The sequence below is a fragment of the Coregonus lavaretus genome (assembly GCF_964263955.1).
Source record: "Coregonus lavaretus genome assembly, contig: HAP1_SCAFFOLD_2325, whole genome shotgun sequence".
NCBI classification, from domain to species: Eukaryota; Metazoa; Chordata; class Actinopteri; order Salmoniformes; family Salmonidae; genus Coregonus; species Coregonus lavaretus.
The window spans coordinates 1-21,186 of NW_028159655.1; the positions used below are offsets into that span (position 1 = coordinate 1).

The window sequence follows — 21,186 nt, forward strand, 5'->3', positions numbered from 1 at the left end:
ACAGTAGCTGTATTTCGTAGTATTTATATATATATATATACTTTTTTTTACTTTCACTAATTTAGCTAGTGAATGCAGCTAGCTAGTTTAGCCTACTCAAACACCTGGTTCAAACAGAGCGAGATGCTATGTTAGCTTGCTATGGCTATTCTACACTGGAACTCTTCCAAGTGAAGGTAAGCTTTTGGTTTTATTAATTTATTGCCACCGGGGCTTGCCAGTGTAACTGCTAAACTGCTTGCTGTACACTGTACTGCATGATTGTAGCGGGTTTACTAACCCGTTAGTTCTAGTAGCTTTGCTAAAATTGACGTTAATATGGTGACAACGCTGTCGGCTGTGTGTAGCAGTTAGGGTATGAAAGTTTGGCTTGGAACATTTTTTTTCTTTTTCGCCTGATCACAGACAGCTGTTGTATTGTGCACTGAAGTCCACAAGCGAAGGGAAAAGGTGAGAGGAGGAGAGAGCGTAGATGCGAGAAGGAATAATATATACAACGAGCAAAGTGATCATGTGGTTAATATGTGGCTGCTAGTTCTGTGTTTGCATGTGATCAGGGGTGTATTCACTCCGCCGATTCTGTTGAAAAATGTTTCTTAAACGGAAGCAAACGGAATGAAACAGTGATAAACATAGCTGAATGTGTCCAATAGAAACTCTCGTTTGCAACTGTTGGACTAATGATTACACCCTAGATCAGCTAGATGCAGGCAAGAGTGTGCGAGGCGATATTGAATGTGTCACTGTCTTTCACTTTGATTACTCCTCATTTCTCTCGACCTGCGCACCTACGTTGTAAACTTTCATTCGTAGGCTAGGTTGTAGCAACCTCATGATGGGTATAGGGAAAATTTGAGTATCATGTAGTAGCCTAAACTTATCGATATTACATTGAGCTGGGAGAATGGAATATGAATGACAGTCATCCAATATGCTGTAACAGAAATAAGCCCATGCTCATAAAAAATAAAAATAAACGTCCTCCCTCATCTTAAACGGCACCGACCACCACTGGTGTGTAGCCTATACCTGCCTGTTTTTTTGTATGTTGCTCTATGTTCACCATTCTTTAGAGCTGTGACGGTCATGGAATTTTGGATGACTGGTCATACTGTAATTATTTGTCAGCCAAATGACCGCAGCCACCATTATAATTGCTTGAATAGCAAATGTAATTTATTTATCGTTTTTAAAGATGCACATTTTCTCCTCTTCCGCTCCTGGCTGCATGTGCTGCAGCTGCAGAGAGGGGGGTGTTGCCTAGGCAACCAAATACTTGTTTGCTACAACACAAAGTTTAATCAGTTGTAAAGAGTCCATGTTACCGCGGAAACTGACTCAACCGCAGGAATGCCCGGCCGTCCCATTTTTTTAGTTACACGATTATACGGTAATTGTGCCAGCCCTACCCTTCTTCAAACTATATCAACACGATTTGGGGAAACATTCTTCCTGACAGGTTTTATTCAGTTACATGAGTGTGATGTCTCAGTGTGTTATAGTACCCACCTCCAGTAAACAAGCACAGCCAGCAGCAGGATGAGGCAGACGAAGGTGAGGGCAGAGACCACCACCAGGGGGATGATCCACTCCACCCTGCCCACCCCGGGGGGACCCTGCTGGGTCAGGTTGGACACGCTAGTCCTCTCTGGAGGAGGGGAGAGGACACACAATCAGTCAGAACAACAGCAACATTTACTGGACATATTGGGGATGCTGATCCGGAACAGGAGAGGTCGCGAATGAGGACAAAGACACATTTAGCCTGGGTTAACTGAGCTTCACAAAGGTACAAAATGAGCAACAAAATAATAATAAACAATGATGTTATAAAATTAGCTAGCCATCTTCTCAACCGAAGACTCATGTTACAGGTTAATTTACCTTGGTAAAGTGCTGGATACGTGATCAGTCAGAATGTTTTCTAAGAAACTATTGAAAAAGAAAAGGAGAGCCGCACACTCTAGGAGCTCAGATGCAATCATTTAATAACCTAATAACCAACATTTCGACAGACAAGCTGTCTTCATCAGTGTATGAAACTATACCATAATACTAAAAAAAACTTGTGCTGTAGAATGTTTAGCCGTGCTTACCAAAGAAACAGTAGCCTCTCTTCATACCAAATGCTACCAGTACCAATACATTCCTGTGCTATCAAAGACAGGTATTCTAAAGTTAGCCACACTACCTTCCAAAATCTATCAATATTATCATCCGCCCCTTAACCTACTGTATCTAGACTGGTGCTTTACGCAGACAGGAACAAACCAATCCTGGATCACATTTAATAGGCACACACAGGAGAACAACAACCAAAAATGACAAAGATTAATTGATATTGGAGACGATTAGAACTTCAGCAACCAAATCATCATCTGTTTATTTATGAAGGCAACCCTGGTGCTACAAAGCCAGCTTATCTTCCTACCCAGATAAATGCTCCACTTAGATCCCAAACATCCTGAGCTAGCCCCCGTCCGCGCTAACCCCCCTACCCTACCTACCCAGGGCTGGTTCTCCTGCAGTGCTGTTCCCGGCCCCCATGGCTTTATTCTGCAGCAGGAGCCTGGGTGGTAGCGGTAGCAGCACAGTGGGGGTAGCCCAGAGGAGCAGAGACAGCAGCCCCCTGCATTGCAGCACAGCCAGCCGCTACCACAGCCGCTCTCTCTCTCCCTACCATCCACACACACCATACTGGCAGGGGAACCATGGTGTGCTGCTCCACTCTGCTCTGTTCTGTTCTGCTCTCTCCTATCTGCCTCTCACGCGAACACGAGTCATCCCAAAACACAGCGCCAGCGGAAGTGCACATGGACACACAGGGGCACACACGCGATAATGCACTCACAGCCAGTCACAAACCTGCATCGAAGGACACACACACGGGTCACCACACACACATGCAGCCACACACACATACACACACACCAATGCACGCAAGGCCTACATGACTCTAGTGCCAGCCAGGGAGCTATAAATGGAGCAGAGGTTATTTCCCCTGCAGCTGTGTGTCTGCTCTGAGCTCATCTCGCTGGACCTGAAAGTAGGCCAGCACTCAGCCTAAAGAGAACACCAAGGAGGGAGAGGGAGGAGGAAGGAGGAAGAGAAGGAATGGGAAACAACGAGGATGGAGAGAAAGACAATGTGTGAGAGAGTGAGAGAGAGATAAATAAATAAAGAGAGTGATAGAAAGAGGTAGAGTGAAAAACAGAGGTCCAAAGGGAAATACAGGGAAGGAGAGACAGAGCGAGAGAGTGGGAAAGATGAGAGAGGAGGGAAAGGGGAGTGGAAGAGATAATGAAGGAGAGAGGGGGAATGGAAATCAAGGAAGGAAAGAGGGCATGGTCCTATCTTCCAGACATGTTTCATTTGAGTCTTTGTCTTTGGGAGACTCATATTTAAATCACCAAGTAGGTCAGAAATAGCTATAATGTAACATTATGGTTTTCCATAACATGTAAATTACAGTATAACCCAGCAGACCTAATCAATATTGTACAGGGCCTACTGTAGTTAAGGCTGTCTGCAAGGCAGTGGCAGTTTAAAAGCCTTAACTGTACTTCCAGTAGTGTATCTCAGCATTAGCCACAGTCTCTCAGCATGTAGAGATCTTTCCTGGGCAGACCACTTTACTCCACTCAACACCAGTTTTGGGGAAGCTACTCTGAAAATATAGTTTACCAAGCTACCAATTACTTCACACTGGAAGAAGTTAAGCTACACTAAAGCTACCATTAAAAAATATATAGTTTACATAACTAAAGTTACTACTTCGTGAAAAATTATCATATCTAAATCTAGATCACTAGCAGCTGCCAAGGCTAATCTAAATATGACATTTCCATCCAATTGGACACAGATTTCCATGCAAACATTCTAAAATCTGCATAGAACCAATATGTGCATATTGCCATCAGAGTTGTGATTCCATCAAATTGACTTGTTGCAGATAAATGGCATGCGTGATGTTATGTTTGTTCCTTTAAATAATGACAAACTGGAGCGTAGGTTGAACTACTTTTAATAAACTGATACTTCAGCTAGCAATCTCCTTGTGTAGCCATGCAAGGCATACTTCAACTTCCCCTCCTCGCATAGCCTGCTGGGTAACGTAGTCTTCAAGTTATTAACACATAACAACACATCTTCCTTCCTTTAAAATAAAACTACTTTCTCTGTAACTAAACATGTTACATCACATTTTTTTACTCAACCTGCATAACATGCAATTTTCAATAACACACATTTCTTTCCCATTTTTTTTTCTCAGCTAAATGCAGTCTGTCCAACAATACTCTATTGTGGCTCTATTTCTTTTCACATAAACAAAAACATCCAATCCAGGTGCCTTTTTCATCAGACCTTTGACAATTTTGACTGAACTTTCTGCTAAGCCATTGGACCTTGGGTGGTTGGGGCTGGAGGTGTTGTGTCGGAATCCCCAGTCGTTAGCGAACGATCGGAATTCAGAACTTGAGAACTGCGGGCCATTGTCCGAGTACAGTTCAGACGCAACCCCATGTCTTGCAAAGACTGATTTCAGGTAGGTGATTACAGCTTTGCTGGAGGTAGTTGGCAGTGTTGCTCTTCAGGATAGTTTGAGTAGTAGTCGGTAACAACAATGTGACTTTTGCCATTGCAGTCAAAAAGGTCAACTCCAACTTTGTAGTAGGGTCGGTTGGGTACTGGATGAGGCATTAGCGGTTCTGCTTGCTGCTTTGGCCTGTAGGTCAAACACAGTTCACATGAAGCAGTGGTCTGGCTGATTTCCTGGTTCATTCTTGGCCAGTACATTACTTCTCGTGCTCGTCGTTTGCATTTTTCCTCACCCAAGTGGCCCTCGTGTATTTTCTGTAGCATTTCTTTGCGTAGTGTCATAGGAATGACAATCTTGTTGCCTTTGAACACTAAACTTATCGATACAACAGTAAGCTCTGCTCTGCACATCCAGTAATCCTGTATTCTCCTTGGACAGTTGTTTTTCTGTGCAGGCCATCCTATCAGTATTGTTTATTTTAACTCTGTCATTGTTTGGTCAGCTGCGGTCTCTTTTGATCTGCACCATTCTCTCAGAAGACACAGGAAGTGATGCTACGATCATGTCGACGTAGGCCTGAATCTCAGTGTTTTTCTGTGTGTTGGTGTTCTCTTTCTTGTCGACTACTCGAGAAAGAGTGTCGGTGGCGAACATGAACTTTCCCAGGGTGTAGATCATCTTCACATCATACTTTTACAGTCTGATCAACATTATCTGGATTCTCATTGGACAATCATTCAGTGGCTTAGACATGATTGACACCAATGGTTTGTGGTCGGTTTCTACTTGGAAGGCTTGTCCGTAGACGTATTGGTGAAACTTTTTGCACGCGTACAGTGGGGAGAACAAGTATTTGATACACTGCCGATTTTGCAGGTTTTCCTACTTACAAAGCATGTAGAGGTCTGTAATTTTTATCATAGGTACACTTCAACTGTGAGAGATGGAATCTAAAACAAAAATCCAGAAAATCACATTGTATGATTTTTAAGTAATTAATTTGCATTTTATTGCATGACATAAGTATTTGATCACCTACCAACCAGTAAGAATTCCGGCTCTAACAGACCTGTTAGTTTTTCTTTAAGAAGCCCTCCTGTTCTCCACTCATTACCTCTATTAACTGCACCTGTTTGAACTCGTTACCTGTATAAAAGACACCTGTCCACACACTCAATCAAACAGACTCCAATCTCTCCACAATGGCCAAGACCAGAGAGCTGTGTAAGGACATCAGGGATAAAATTGTAGACCTGCACAAGGTTGGGATGGGCTATAGGACAATAGGCAAGCAGCTTGGTGAGAAGGCAACAACTGTTGGCGCAATTATTAGAAAATGGAAGAAGTTCAAGATGACGGTCAATCACCCTCGGTCTGGGGCTCCATGCAAGATCTCACCTCGTGGGGCATCAATGATCATGAGGAAGGTGAGGGATCAGCCCAGAACTACACGGCAGGACCTGGTCAATGACCTGAAGAGAGCTGGGACCACAGTCTCAAAGAAAACCATTAGTAACACACTACGCCGTCATGGATTAAAATCCTGCAGCGCACGCAAGGTCCCCCTGCTCAAGCCAGCGCATGTCCAGGCCCGTCTGAAGTTTGCCAATGACCATCTGGATGATCCAGAGGAGGAATGGGAGAAGGTCATGTGGTCTGATGAGACAAAAATAGAACTTTTTGGTCTAAACTCCACTCGCCGTGTTTGGAGGAAGAAGAAGGATGAGTACAACCCCAAGAACACCATCCCAACCGTGAAGCATGGAGGTGGAAACATCATTCTTTGGGGATGCTTTTCTACAAAGAGGACAGGACGACTGCACCGTGTTGAGGGGAGGATGGATGGGGCCATGTATCGCGAGATCTTGGCCAACAACCTCCTTCCCTCAGTAAGAGCATTGAAGATGGGTCGTGGCTGGGTCTTCAAGCATGACAACGACCCGAAACACACAACCAGGGCAACTAAGGAGTGGCTCCGTAAGAAGCATCTCAAGGTCCTGGAGTGGCCTAGCCAGTCTCCAGACCTGAACCCAATAGAACATCTTTGGAGGGAGCTGAAAGTCCGTATTGCCCAGCGACAGCCCCGAAACCTGAAGGATCTGGAGAAGGTCTGTATGGAGGAGTGGGCCAAAATCCCTGCTGCAGTGTGTGCAAACCTGGTCATGACCTACAGGAAACGTATGATCTCTGTAATTGCAAACAAAGGTTTCTGTACCAAATATTAAGTTCTGCTTTTCTGATGTATCAAATACTTATGTCATGCAATAAAATGCAAATTAATTACTTAAAAATCATGCAATGTGATTTCCTGGATTTTTGTTTTAGATTCCATCTCTCACAGTTGAAGTGTACCTATGATAAAAATTACAGACCTCTACATGCTTTGTAAGTAGGAAAACCTGCAAAATCAGCAGTGTATCAAATACTTGTTCTCCCCACTGTATGTGCTCACCAGTAGTTCTTTCTCTTTTTTGTGCATACTTTGTTTCTGCGCCTGTCAAGGCTCTGGACACATAAGCGACGGGTTGCCATGTGTCGTCATGCTGTTGCAGAAAAACTGCTCCCAGGCCAAACTGTGACGCATCTGCAGAAATCCTTGTGCTTCTCTCTGGATCATAGAACCTGAGCACTGGCTCTTCTGTGATTGTCTTCTTTAGGTTTTTGAAGCAGTTTTCCTGCTCATGGGACCATTCCCATTCGTTTTTCTGTTCCAGAAGACATCTGAGTGGAGCAGACTGTGCTGACAGTTGAGGTATGAACTTTACAAGGTAGGTGATCATGCCCATGAAGCATCTCACGTCGTCATTGTTCTTCGGGCGCTCCATGTTGTTGATGGCTGATGTTTTCCTCAGGTCTGGTTTGACTCCATCCTCTGAAAGTATGTCTCCCACGAAGGTAAGTGTTTTCACACCAAACTCGCAATTGTCTTTGTTTAGTTTCAGGTTGACTTTCCGTGTCGGGTCCAGCACTTGCCTCACTCTCGCGTCGTGTTCTTCTTTTGTGGACCCCCAGACGATGATGTCATCCATCATGATCTCTACTCCTGGAATGTGCTCGAAGATCATGTGAATTGTCTTGTGGTAGACCTCTGGCGCTGAGAGAATCCCATACGGTAGACAAAGAAATCTGTACCTGCCCTCAGGTGTGTTGAATGTGCATAGCCTTGAGCTTGCATCATCTAGCTTCATTTGCCAGAATCCTGATGAGGCATCAAGCTTACTGAACCATTTTGCTCCAGCAAACTGCAACATTATCTCTTCTCTGGTTGGCAACTTGAAATGCTCTCGCTTGATAGCTTTGTTGAAATCTCTCGGTCTAGACATATCCTGAGATCCCCATTATTTTTCACCACAATAACCAGTGAGCTTACCCAATCTCTAGGTTCATCCATTTTTGTGATGACGTCCATCTTTTCCATGCGTCAGAGTTCCTACTTGAGCTTTTCCTCAGTGCAAATTGAACTTTTCTGCACGCATGTACAACTGGAGTAATTTTGTCATCAGTACATATTGTGTTCTCCAGGTAAACATCGAGACCCTCAAACACGTCCTCGTACTCAGCCAGTAGCGATTCTTGGTCATTTTCAGTCTGTGATGTCACTACATACATACACTCTTTTGACCAAATTGAGCTTTTCACATGCACTGATTCCTAGAATAGGCTGTACACTCTTTTCCACGATCAGCAGCTGTGCTTTGAACTGTTTTACTTTGTGCTGTAAAGTAACCTTGATTTTCACGGGGTGTATTTTGCTCTTCACTTTCAGTGTTTTGTAGTCATCCAGCGACAACCGGTTTACCTGAGCTCCTGTATCGAGCTTGAATGGCACAATCCATTCAGCTTTTACTGCATTGCATATTTCCACAGAATCAACAAAGAATTCTTCAGTCTCCTCTTTGACTGTGTGAACCTTTTTCTTTGTAGCCTCAGCTCTGCAGCATTTTGAGAAATGATTATTTTTCCCACAGTTGTTACACGATTTGCCATATGCAGGGCAATTTTTTGGCGTGTGGATAACTACACATTTTCCACATCTAGTGTTTTGATTTTTCTATTTTGCTTGTTTTTGTTTTGTAAAGCGTTGTGTGTGTTGCTCCTCTCTTTTTATTGCACTGAAGTCTCATCCCTGCGCAGCTCTTTAACTTGTGCTCTGGTGGTTTCAGCTGCTCGACACATATTCACTGCTTTATCCAAAGTTAATTCTTACTCACGCAGCAATCTCTCCTTGAGTCCATTATCAAGTATGCCAAAGACTATCCTGTCTTTCACTAGTGAGACTTTCAGATTTTCAAATTCACACGTTTTGCTCAGTGTGTTCAGCTCAGCCAAGTACTGGTCAAAACTGACTCCCTGTTTCTGATCATGAGAGAAAAACGTGTATCTCTCAAACGTGACGTTCTGGCTTGGTACAAGTTTGCCTCGTCTAGCTGAAAGCTATTGTAAATGTCCAATGCATCCTCTCCAATAACATGCAGAAAAATGGAAGCTTTCAATTTGTCATCATCTCCCCCTGCTCCACTGGCTGCTAGGTAGATCTCTGCTTGAAACGTTTCCAATTGTCTGCTAGATTGCCTGTTAACTGCATAGGAGTAGGAGGACTAAGCCTATCAATGACGGGAAACAGGTACAGTTTCAATTTCTCTTACTTCAGTAGGTTGCTCATCAACTTGTTCGTCAACAGATTCCAATGCAGCCTCGCTCTCGCTGCTGTCACTCTCGCTGCTGCGGCTCGTTGGCATCGCTCTTGCAAGTTCGACTACTCACGTCACTTGACTTGTGGTAGAATGTTAAATTTTCGTCGCGGAAATTTGCAGAGTTACTCCTTTCTTTTCTCTGTCTCGTCAGAGCGCCTACCAATCTGACACCATGTTATGTTTGTTCCTTTAAATAATGACAAACCTCGGCGTAGGTTGAACTACTTTTAATAAACTGATACTTCAGCTAGCAATCTCCTTGTATAGCCATGCAAGGCATACTTCAACTTCTCCCCCTCGCATAGCCTGCTGGGTAACGTAGTCTTCATGTTATTAACACATAACAACACAACATAGCGCACATAAAAATACCTTTTGCGGTTAAATTCCCATGTACCGAATAAAAAATAAAAGTGAAATGGGCTTCCATCACATTTTCAACTGTATTGATGGTTTTCTCACAAACAAATATAGCGAGTGTGCCAACTCTTGCTATTGGCAGGTGCGCTCTAGCCAACAGTTCGCAAATACAGTGCGGGTAAAGTCTACATGATGAGATTATTATGGACAAATGAGCAAGATTATTTTTATTTGTCAAATGGCAGCCAAGCATCGATGATCATGTCACCAGAATAAGACCCTCGATATTTATTGTAAAGTAGCATCAAACTCATCACCTTGCACTTTCACCACCCTGTGAAATTCATCATAACCTATTTAATCTGTAGACTACTAAACTGCATTCTTTCCCGACGAGTCGTTGTGGGAGGACCACACAACATGTTATACTGTGACTCCAAGTTTACTTCGATATGATGGTTATTATATCAATATATGCGCATAAAAGCGTTTCCACCGACATTTATCGCATCATTAATTTCACCCACACAAAAAGATCCCACTTTGTCTACCGTATTTTGTTTTGTCAACATTTGGAAAGTTTACCGACAAATATTCGTTTCCATCAGACCGATCACAACATTTTTTTATCTGACATGTACTTTACTCACATTAAAAGCTTTGATGGAAACCTGGTTACTGACTACAAATTGCAAGAACAGATCACACTGGTGTCAGATGTTAACAGAAGGTGTATTTTAGCCTATTAGAGAATTAGGCATGTCTGATGCCGAAAAAAAAGGAAATTCTTGCCTACACCCATATTTTATTTTATTTTTGCAAAAAAAGTTGTGTGTATTTCCAGTAGTTACACCACTCCATGTCAAAAAAGTAAATAACTACTGAAAGCGCTACCAATATTTTTATTTAGTTCAACTACCACCAAGCTGCTGCAAAATGTTGTTCACTACTCCCCAACACTGCTCAACACCTACATTATGTCATTCAGTATAGCCATAAGAGTGGAAAAAACGTTTAAACTGAACCATGGTACAGTATGTCTAATACAAGGCTGTCATATTCCTTTCCACTTTATAGTCGTATTATAGCGCGGCAGGTAGCCTAGCGGTTGAGAGTGATGGGCCAGTAACCGAAAGTTCGCTGGTTCGAATTCCCGAGCCGACTAGGTGAAAAATCTGTTGATGTGCCCTTGAGCAAGGCACTTAACCCTAATTGGTCCTGTAAGTGGGTCTGGATAAGAGCGTCTGCTAAATGATTAAAATGTAATAGGAGGAATCACATACTGAAGAAAGGAAAAAGATCACAAGTTGAGACAGGGAGTACAATCTGTTCTCAGATCCAAGTCTGATGCCCTTTCATTATTTTTCTCAGAATGAACTGAAGAGAAGCCACTATAATGCCTGTGCTCACCTGTGTGTATGGAGAATGGCCAGTGGCTTTTGTCCCCTCCTGTGCTGGGCTGGAGAGTGGGGGAGGGGCTGTCTTGGGCTGGGAACTCTGCAGTGTCATTCCCTGGCTCAAAGGTAGGGGGCACCACTGTGCCTGTCTCCACCATGCTCTGTGTGTGTGTCACCAGCTGGTCCTCCACAGCACTAGAGGGCGTAGTGCTGCTGGTGTTAGTCTTACTCTCCCCTCCTTCTCTTCCTTTCTCTTTGGCAGTCGAGGCTGGGGCGGCCGTGGGCGGCTCTTTCACTACCGTGCTGTTCGTCTGCTTCTCTACCTTGTCTGCCGTCGTTGCTTTCTTCTCTTTCGTCTCCTTTTCTTTCTCCTCCTCGTCTTCCTCCTTATCCTCCTCTCCTTCTTTCTCTCCCTCCTCTCCCTCACCTTTGGCACCTTTCTTCCCGTCCTCGGAGCCCTCTCCATTGTCTTTGGCTGTGTCAGCGCTCTGGGAGGCTGCTGGTTCGGTGGTGGGCTGACGAGGGGTGGCAGCGGTGGGATTCTGGCTGGAGGATGGGGCTCTGGTGGGCCACACAGAGCTGGGGAAGGAGGAGATCACCCCACCACTGAACCCTAGCCCTGCCAGTAGGGTACTAGTCACCACGGACGCCACCGTCGCCTGGCTACCACTGGAGGAGGGGCTGATGCCTGTCGCCATGGAGACAAAGGAGAAGGGGAGGCCGGAGGAGGTCCAGGTGGAGGAGCCGGAGCTGATGGGAGCCATGTCTGCCGAGGAGGCTGGGGAAACAGTGGGCTAGAGATAGAAAGTATGGAGAGGCGAAAAAAGGTGAGGGGGTAGGACAGGGAGGGAAAAGAGAGAAGTGATTGAATAATTCAATGACATAATAGCCCATGTTATCATGAATATGTGGAACTGTTTCATCAATTGAAAATAAAAAGCAATCAAGTACATCATTTGTTATCTGCACATTACATTTATATCTGTGGTCTGTAGTTAAACGTCTTTGGAGTTGACAGTATCGGAGTCACAGAGCATGCTCTCCAGCACAGAGGTTTAATAATGAGACAGTGCTGCTCCCTGTTGGAGAGAGGTAGTACTACAGCGGTTTCACACAGCACTCACCATCCCAGTCTTCACTATCCTCGTCCCTTCAAATATCCTGGTTGTGTTAGCTGAAAGGAGAACATAACATGAAACTTGTTAACCAATGATAACAAAACATATATTTTACTGTATAGTCAGTATAATACCGCTATTGATTCTAGCTGTGCAACAAATCAGCATAGGCATTTAGACAGACAGAGATATCGTGATGAGGAGGGGAAAGAGTAGAGACAACTCTGGATCACTAAACAAGACAATAAGGGAACAAAACAAGAGAAAGAGATTTGGGATAAATATAGACTGAGTGATGAAACATGAGGGAAATACTTACAGATCATTTTTACAAAAGTGAAAAGGAAAAATGAAGGAAAGATGAGGAGGATGATGATGAGGATGATGATGAGGAGGATGATAATGAGGAAGAGTCACCTCTGAAGAGCATGCTCTGGCTGAAGTCACTGCGCATGTCATTCATACACACAGCCTGCACCCGGAACAGGTACAGCACGTCAGGAGACACCGGAGTGATGACAGCTTCCTGCAACACACAAACACACACAACCAGGGACGTCAGCAATACACAGGAACACCACACACTTACACATACACACAGGCGCACACCACTGGCTTAGCCCCCCCCCCCCCCCCCCCCCCAGTAGGCCTCTGTGACTTTAAATAATATTTATCTCAAAACTGTGATTCCTAAAAGATGTGTTCGGAGATTTGGTAAACTCTGTCAGATTTGTCTAAAATCCTAAATTCATCAGGAATGAGCAGGGTCAGCTATACCATAAGGACCCCTTATTCATGTCCTCAACACCACTCATGGTCTGTAAAGTTCTCTACTTTTGATAGATTTAAACAAACAATATTGGAATCACCATGGTCACAACCATAAACTGTCAACTCCATCTGCCTGATAGATTAAGATAGAATATGTTTCATTTAATTAGGTTGTAGAGTCATAAAGCAACTGAGGAATAACTAAATTGCTACAGTGTATACCACTTTAATGGTATACACAGTTGTCTAGCTTCATACTCCGTCAGAGTTCTAAAAGATCTGATAGAATGGTTATGTTTTTACTGGGGATTTTCAAATTAATAATTTTCCATATTTTACTAATTAACTTGTATTTTTAGAGGCAAATATATGTCTGTTTTGAGTATCTGTTGTCAACTCCGTCACTGATGGCTAACCCCCTTTAGATCTTTTTTTTTTTAAAATGCCTTTTATGGTGTCTGACAGAGTTTAAATAAAGCCAGTTAATTGAATTTTTTTAAAATAAATAAATTAGGAGAATGTTCCTTTACATGGTGGAATAGCTGATACTTTGGTCTATCAAAATACAGTTGAAGTCGGAAGTTTACATACACTTAGGTTGGAGTCATTAAAACTTGTTTTCAACCACACCACACATTTCTTGTTAACAAACAATAGTTTTGGCAAGTTGGTTAGGACATCTTCTTTGTGCATGACACAAGTAATTGTTCCAACAATTGTTTACAGACAGATTATTTCACTTATAATTCACTGTATCACAATTCCAGTGGGTCAGAAGTTTACATACACTAAGTTGACTGTGCCTTTAAACAGCTTGGAAAATTCCAGAAAATGATGTAATGGCTTTAAAAGCTTCTGATAGGCTAATTGACATCATTTGAGTCAATTGGATGTGTACCTGTGGATGTATTTCAAGGCCTACCTTCAAACTCAGGAAGGAGACGCGTTCTGTCTCCTAGAGATGAACGTACTTTGGTGCGAAAAGTGCAAATCAATCCCAGAACAACAGCAAAGGACCTTGTGAAGATGCTGGAGGAAACAGGTTCAAAAGTATCTATATCCACAGTGAAACAAGTCCTATATCGACATAACCTGAAAGGCCGCTCAGCAAGGAAGAAGCCACTGCTCCAAAACCGCCATAAAAAAGCCAGACTACGGTTTGCAACTGCACATGATGACACAGATCATACGTTTTGGAGAAATGTCCTCTGGTCTGATGAAACAAAAATAGAACTGTTTGGCCATAATGACCATCGTTATGTTTGGAGGAAAAAGGGGGTCGCTTGCAAGCCGAAGAACACGATCCCAACCGTGAAGCACGAGGGTGGCAGCATCATGCTGTGGGGGTGCTTTGCTGCAGGAGGGACTGGTGCACTTCACAAAATAGATGGAATCATGAGGAAGGAAAATTATGTGGATATATTGAAGCAACATCTCAAGACATCAGTCAGGAAGTTAAAGCTTGGTCGCAAATGGGTCTTCCAAATGGACAATGACCCCAAGCATACTTCAAAGGTTGTGGCAAAATGGCTTAAGGACAACAAAGTCAAGTTATTGGAGTGGCCATCACAAAGCCCTGACCTCAATCCTATAGAACATTTGTGGGCAGAACTGAAAAAGCGTGTGCGAGCAAGGAGGCCTACAAACCTGACTCAGTTACACCAGCTCTGTCAGGAGGAATGGGCCAAAATTCACCCAACTTATTGTGGGAAGCTTGTGGAAGGCTACCCGAAACGTTTGACCCAAGTTAAACAATTTAAAGGCAATGCTACCAAATACTAATTGAGTGTATGTAAACTTCTGACCCACTGGGAATGTGATGAAAGAAATAAAAGCTGAAATAAATCATTCTCTCTACTATTATTCTGACATTTCACATTCTTAAAATAAAGTGGTGATCCTAACTGACCTAAGACAGGGAATTTTTACTAGGATTAAATGTCAGGAATTGTGAAAACCTGAGTTTAAATGTATTTGGCTAAGATGTATGTAAACTTCCGACTTCAACTGTATATATTTAAAATATTGCTAATATAAAACAAATATTAGTGAAAAAAAAGTTGAGATTGTCCCTGAGCTCTAAAATAGCTACATTTTCTCTCTGCCCCATGGCAAAATAAATAAATCATTGGGTTGGGGTTGGGCCTTTGCTCAGTCTGAGCGAGGGGGAGAGGGCGCCGCGAAACTGCGCTATGCCACTGGCGCACACACGCATTAAAAGATCAATTCTGCAGGGGTGCATGGCTCCTGCTGCACACTGAGTGATTGATCCAGCAGAACAACGGTAGGATGTGTTTGGCACAGCGAGCTTCCATGCTCACACACACACAGAGACCCTCCATGCTCACATACACAGAGAGCCCATCCATGCTCACACACAGAGACCATCCATGCTCACACACACACAGAGAGACCATCCATGCTCACATACACAGAGAGACCATCAATGCTCACACACACAGAGAGACCATTCATGCTCACACACTCAGAGAGACCATCCATGCTCACACACACAGAGAGACCATCCATGCTCACACACACAGAGAGACCATCCATGCTCACACACACATAGAGACCATCCATGCTCACACACACAGAGAGACCATCCATGCTCACACACACAGAGAGACCATCCATGCTCACACACACATAGAGACCATCCATGCTCACACACACAGAGACCATTCATGCTCACACACACAGAGACCATCCATGATCACACACACATAGAGAACATCCATGCTCACACACAGAGACCATCCATGATCACACACACACAGAGACCATCCATGCTCACACACACACAGAGACCATCCATGCTCACACACACATAGAGACCATCCATGCTCACACACACAGAGAGACCATCCATGCTCACACACACATAAAGACACACACAGAGACCATCCATGATCACACACACACAGAGACCATCCATGCTCACACACACACAGAGACCATCCATGCTCACACACACATAGAGACCATCCATGCTCACACACACAGAGAGACCATTCATGCTCACACACACAGAGAGACCATCCATGCTCACACACACAGAGAGACCATCCATGCTCACACACACATAGAGACCATCCATGCTCACACACACAGAGAGACCATCCATGATCACACACACAAAGAGACCATCCATGCTCACACACACACATAGAGACCATCCATGCTCACACACATAGAGACCATCCATGCTCTCACACACACAGAGACAATCCATGTTCACACACACACATAGTGATCGTCCGTGCTCACACACGCAGCGTTATTATCCATGCTCACACACATAGCGAAAGGCCGTGCTCACACATACAGGAGGTGGAATCGTCTGCAGAACACTTCCCCTAAACCCATCCAGCTAGCAGACTCACCACTGTCTGCTATAAAGGAGGAGTATGTGTACACCTACACTTAGGGCGGGTGGCGAGAGCACACAGTAATAAACACGCGCACACACACTTTGATGAGTTCTGGCTACCTTCCTGGAGAGGTCACACAGCTTAGCCTAGAATCCTACACAACACAGCCTGCCCCATGACCCCAACACAGCACAGAGGGCAGCGGTCAAAGAATGAAGGTTAGAGCAGGATGGGAGAAATAAATGTTCCCTCTTCCTCTCTCCCTCTGTCTCCCTCTCCTTTCCTGATTTCTCTAGACAACAAACAATGGGTTTACCACAGTCTTAAGTGGTACGATTGTAGCAACACTGTAGCAACAATGCATAAACCATTTTTTATTAGGATGAAATGTAAATCACCCTGGGCTGAATATGGGCGGTAGAGACAGGCCTGAGTGAGACAACACCTCACTTCTCTCTCCCTTCCAATTTCCTCTTTATGGTGGACACATTCCAAATAACATGCATTAATTATCCCCACGGCGGGGAGATGGAGGTCTAATCCACCGCTAAATGCATGAGGAATGGCTATTAACATAAGTCACATTCTCCGGTGTCCGATTGCCAGGGAGGGCTCGCCGCACAACTAAATCTTACATTAAGTAAATGCGTTAGTTCTCCCCTCATCACCACCACCTCCTCCATGATTTATGCAAGTTCCGCACAGTTTAATTCAGTTAAGGATGTGTCTGCCCTGTTCCCAGCGGTTATTACAAGTGTAGAGGGCTGTAAAGACCAACGGCAAGCAGGCAGGGCTGGAGCAGGGCTGGAGTGGTTTAGTGGGCCTTTCCATGGATTCTGACAACAGGTTTCATAAAGCCTGGCTGTGCCGTGCACTCCCTAATGTGACCCACATAGTGGAGGTGCCCAGGGAGCAGACAGAGAATAAAAACGGAAATGACAATCTGAAAGAAAAGGAGGAGAGATGGAGGGGGAGGGGGGAAGGGGAGAGAACAAGAGAGAGAATGAGTGGGAGGGGAATGATGGAGAAAAAGAAAGAAAGCGAGAGAGAGAGAGAGAGAAAGAGAGAGAGAATGAAAGGGAAATAGATGGAGATTGAGATAAATAATAAAAAGACTGAGAGAACAGGAAGGAGTGATGAGAGGAGGAAGAATGGCTGAGACGAGAGTGGCTGTGGTACATGAGACGATAATATTCCGTTAATAACGGGCAGCCCTCGAAGAAAAGAACCGCTAAGTCTCTCCTCTGTTCTCTCCTCCGCTGTCCCTTATTCTCCCTCCCTCTATCAGCAGGCAGGAATCCCACCCTCCTGCTCCTCCTCATTAAATCCCAGCCCCCATTGGAACACAGTGGCAGGATATTAAAAGAGCTGTGGGTGTTTAAAATGCCAGCGCTGCTGCTCTGGGGGGCGGCTCTGCTCCTTACGTTGATGTTTCACAGTGCTAGTTTCAAGGTCAAACTACCAACAATGTCACTACAGTAAGTCTCCACATGCAGTCTAATATGCAGCCAATTTACCATAATTTGTCAGTCAATCTCATCAGTTTCTGCATTATCACTGTGTGTGGTAAAGATGTGTGCGTGTGCTTGTGTATGTGCCTGTGTGTGTGTGCGGGTGTGGTGTAGAGTAACTGACCAGTTTGTGTTGGCTGTCGGTGATGTGCGTTTCCTCGTAGGACTCGTCGTGTTTCGTCCAGCTGTAGGAGATGAGGAAGGAGATAATTGGCGGGTGGTAGGTGAACTCTGGCCGGGTCCATCGCACCACCAGGGCCGTGTGGTTCAGATGCTGCACCTTCATGTTGATGGGAGCACTGCTGCACACTGAGAGAGGGAGAGGGGGGAGGGAGAGAGGGAGAGAGAGCGAGAGAGAGAGAGAGAGAGAGAGGTGAGGTGAGGTGAGGGGAGGGAGGGAGGGAGGGAGGGAGGGAGGGAGGGAGGGAGGGAGGGAGGGAAATTAGATGGGAAAAAGAAAGAGGGGAATGTGGTTCTTACACTGTGGTCCCACAACAATCTGCCAGAGAATAGAAGAACCAATCAAACACACACACATGCATGGACACACAGATATATGTACTGTATACTCTCGACACATACATAGAGTACATGTAGACACTTAGCCAAGAGTGATGAGGAGAGAGACATGCTGAGGAGAGAGAGATGTGTGTGTTATCAGTGCTTTGAGGCAGTTGTGTCATGGAGTCATGGAGTCGTTCCACCAGACAGTAGCATCGGTCTGAGGGCTAACACAATACAGGCACTCATATATACCTTCCTCCAGGCCTTCCATCTAGGTTTCATATCTCCCTATTCCCTATATGTATGTATGCCTCCATTCAACATGTAGTGGATCTGCTCAGCAGTGATGTTGTTTCCTCATGTGGCCACTAGATGTCTCTATTTGACCAGTATGAGCAGTCCCCAGTCCGCAGCTCTGCATGGCGTTACCATGGCATCACAGGCAGCCAGGCAGCTCCATGGATCTGTACCCTCCACAGCAGAAGGGTTCATCTCTGGACATGTCAGGAAGCTGAAGACTTTAATTACTTCAATAATCAAACCCTGTTTTATTCAAAGGGAAATCTTCCGGAGATCTGCTTTATTTCTCCCATAATCCCCTCACATGAACAGATGTCATCCACACCTAGTAAAGACAGATGGAGGGACTGAGGAACCAAATGCTGCCTACATTCTTATCATCAGCATCATTATTACTAATAGCCCGAGGATGAATACAACACATGATCTAAACAAACATCCTTGATATGTGTGAGTACACTATATTTGTGGAATGATAAAGTATGCTCAAGCATAACAATAGCCTATTATGTGTTGTGTGTGACAAAATTAATTAGTCATAAATATCAGCAATGCGGTTATCAATTAATATCCAGATGAATAGTCCCATGTAGTTTGGCATTACTAAAGTGATGAGTCACTCCCCTCTCCCCCTGTACTGCTGCCTGACTGGCTGGCTGGGCCAATGGAACCTGTTTGACCTCCACACACACATGGTGTCCTCTAGATAACACCCAGCTGTGGTGGGTCAGCCTGCACTGTCACTCTCTCTGCGCGCGTGTGTGTGTGTGTGTGTGAGTGAGTGAGTGAGTGAGTGAGTGAGTGAGTGAGTGAGTGAGTGAGTGAGTGAGTGAGTGAGTGAGTGAGTGAGTGAGTGAGTGAGTGAGAGAGAGAGAGAGAGAGAGAGAGAGAGAGAGAGAGAGAGAGAGAGAGAGAGAGAGAGAGAGAGAGAGAGAGAGAGAAAGAGAAGTGAATGTGAGGTAGTAGGTAAGGGGTGTCTCTGTGATGAAAGGTATAAGAGGATCACTCAATCACCCCTCCCAGGCCCCAAAGCCCCTCAGGACTCCACTATGATAGATGGGAACGTTAGCACAAAAGAGTACACACACACACATGCACGCACACACACAAACACGCACACAAACACACACACACACACACACACACACACACACACACACACACACACACACAGGGGACAGGTAGCGATGGCAAAGGATATCATTCTTTCGTTCTAGCCCCCAAAGAAGAAAGGAGGTCTCTTAAGAGATGTGAGAGGCAGTTTAAAGGAGGAAGGTGATCTGTGGCCCTGCGGCTTCCTGACCATGCTGGTAGATGAACGGCTAATAGAAAGGAGTGAGAGAGCCAGCTACCTTATGACTTATTGGAACCTCAAAGAGCTTCAGGAGGTTACTCACACAACCGTGAGTTAATAACTGTGTAATAACTATACAGTAGTCTACAAGGAAGATGTTCAATATTCAAGTTTTCTGTAAAGTGGACTGTCCATGGCCTGTCGGACGTAATCCCATGGCCAGAAACCCTACTCATTGTGTAGTGATGATGAACACTGACCTGCGTATGTGTTACACCATGGCTTCCCTTTCCTTGTCGTCTCTTCAAATCCTAACTAGGGAAATGGATCCAACCCTAGACCCCCATCCCCTTCTAAGCCCACTCCAAACCCTTGTGTTTTTGAGACTGATCAGTTCTGGGTTAATTCACCCCAGCTAAAAACATTATTGGAAGGAACGACAGCCATCACACACTCTCCATCCCAATTATCATCCACCCCTCCATCCCTCCCTCCATTCCATCACTGTGCCGCCAATCAAGAGCTGATTGACTCTCTACTAGACACTAACAAAAAACCCATCATATGTGGCCCCATGCCCTCTCTGAATCGTGGCATTGAACGCTTTAGCAGGATTCTTGCTCTTCACAACTGGCTACGTGATTATTGCAGCTCAATGGGTGTAACTCTTCTTGACAATTTCGATACCTTTTGAAAACAAAACACATTTTATAAGGAGGATGGGATCCACCCAAATCATTTGGGTTCTTGGATTCTTTCACAGCATTATAAGGCTGCGTTGAGACAATGACTTAACAATGACCCAAGCCCAACTCAGCTAATCCCTACCATTGTGACGCAGAGTTGTCAAAATGCTTCAGCAAATGTACATTACACCAGGGGCGTTGGTAGACACAATATAAGTAACCTAATTGATGTCCCTCTAACTGCCCTGAATCCTCTGCTGATCCTACAGCTATTGTATGCAGTAATCATGTGCCTAAGAACCAGACGTATACTGTTAGCACTGAGCCGGTGTGCCCGAGGAGGAAGTCCACTGTGTGCAGTTCACCCTGCACTAACATAAATAACATGAGCACATCTACTGCTGCTAAGCTGCCCAGTAAAGCAATAAAAACAAGTAAGCATCCCAGAAGAAAAGTGCTCAAAATAGCCAACGTTAACATATGTAGCTTAAGAAACAAGGTTCATGAAATCAATAATTTGCTAGTAACAGATGACATTCATATTCTGACTATCTCTGAAACTCACTTAGATAATACCCTTGATGATACAGTGGTAGCAATACAAGGTTATAACATTTACAGAAAATATAGAAATGCC

General features: G+C 44.4%; 1 protein-coding gene across 1 annotated transcript in view; it reads right to left on the reverse strand.

The window, feature by feature from the left end:
* Positions 1–1,509: 1,509 nt before the first annotated feature.
* The window catches only part of LOC311122591 (receptor-type tyrosine-protein phosphatase gamma-like), a gene marked incomplete at both ends in the record, with an annotated part of 66,321 nt that continues 46,644 nt past the window's right edge, over positions 1,510–21,186 (reverse strand). The window contains 5 exons of the mRNA XM_084196933.1: positions 1,510–1,648; positions 11,005–11,785; positions 12,116–12,165; positions 12,527–12,635; positions 17,890–18,074. Coding sequence (XP_084053059.1) covers positions 1,510–1,648; positions 11,005–11,785; positions 12,116–12,165; positions 12,527–12,635; positions 17,890–18,074 — 1,264 coding nt within the window. The remainder of the gene's footprint in view (positions 1,649–11,004; positions 11,786–12,115; positions 12,166–12,526; positions 12,636–17,889; positions 18,075–21,186) is intronic.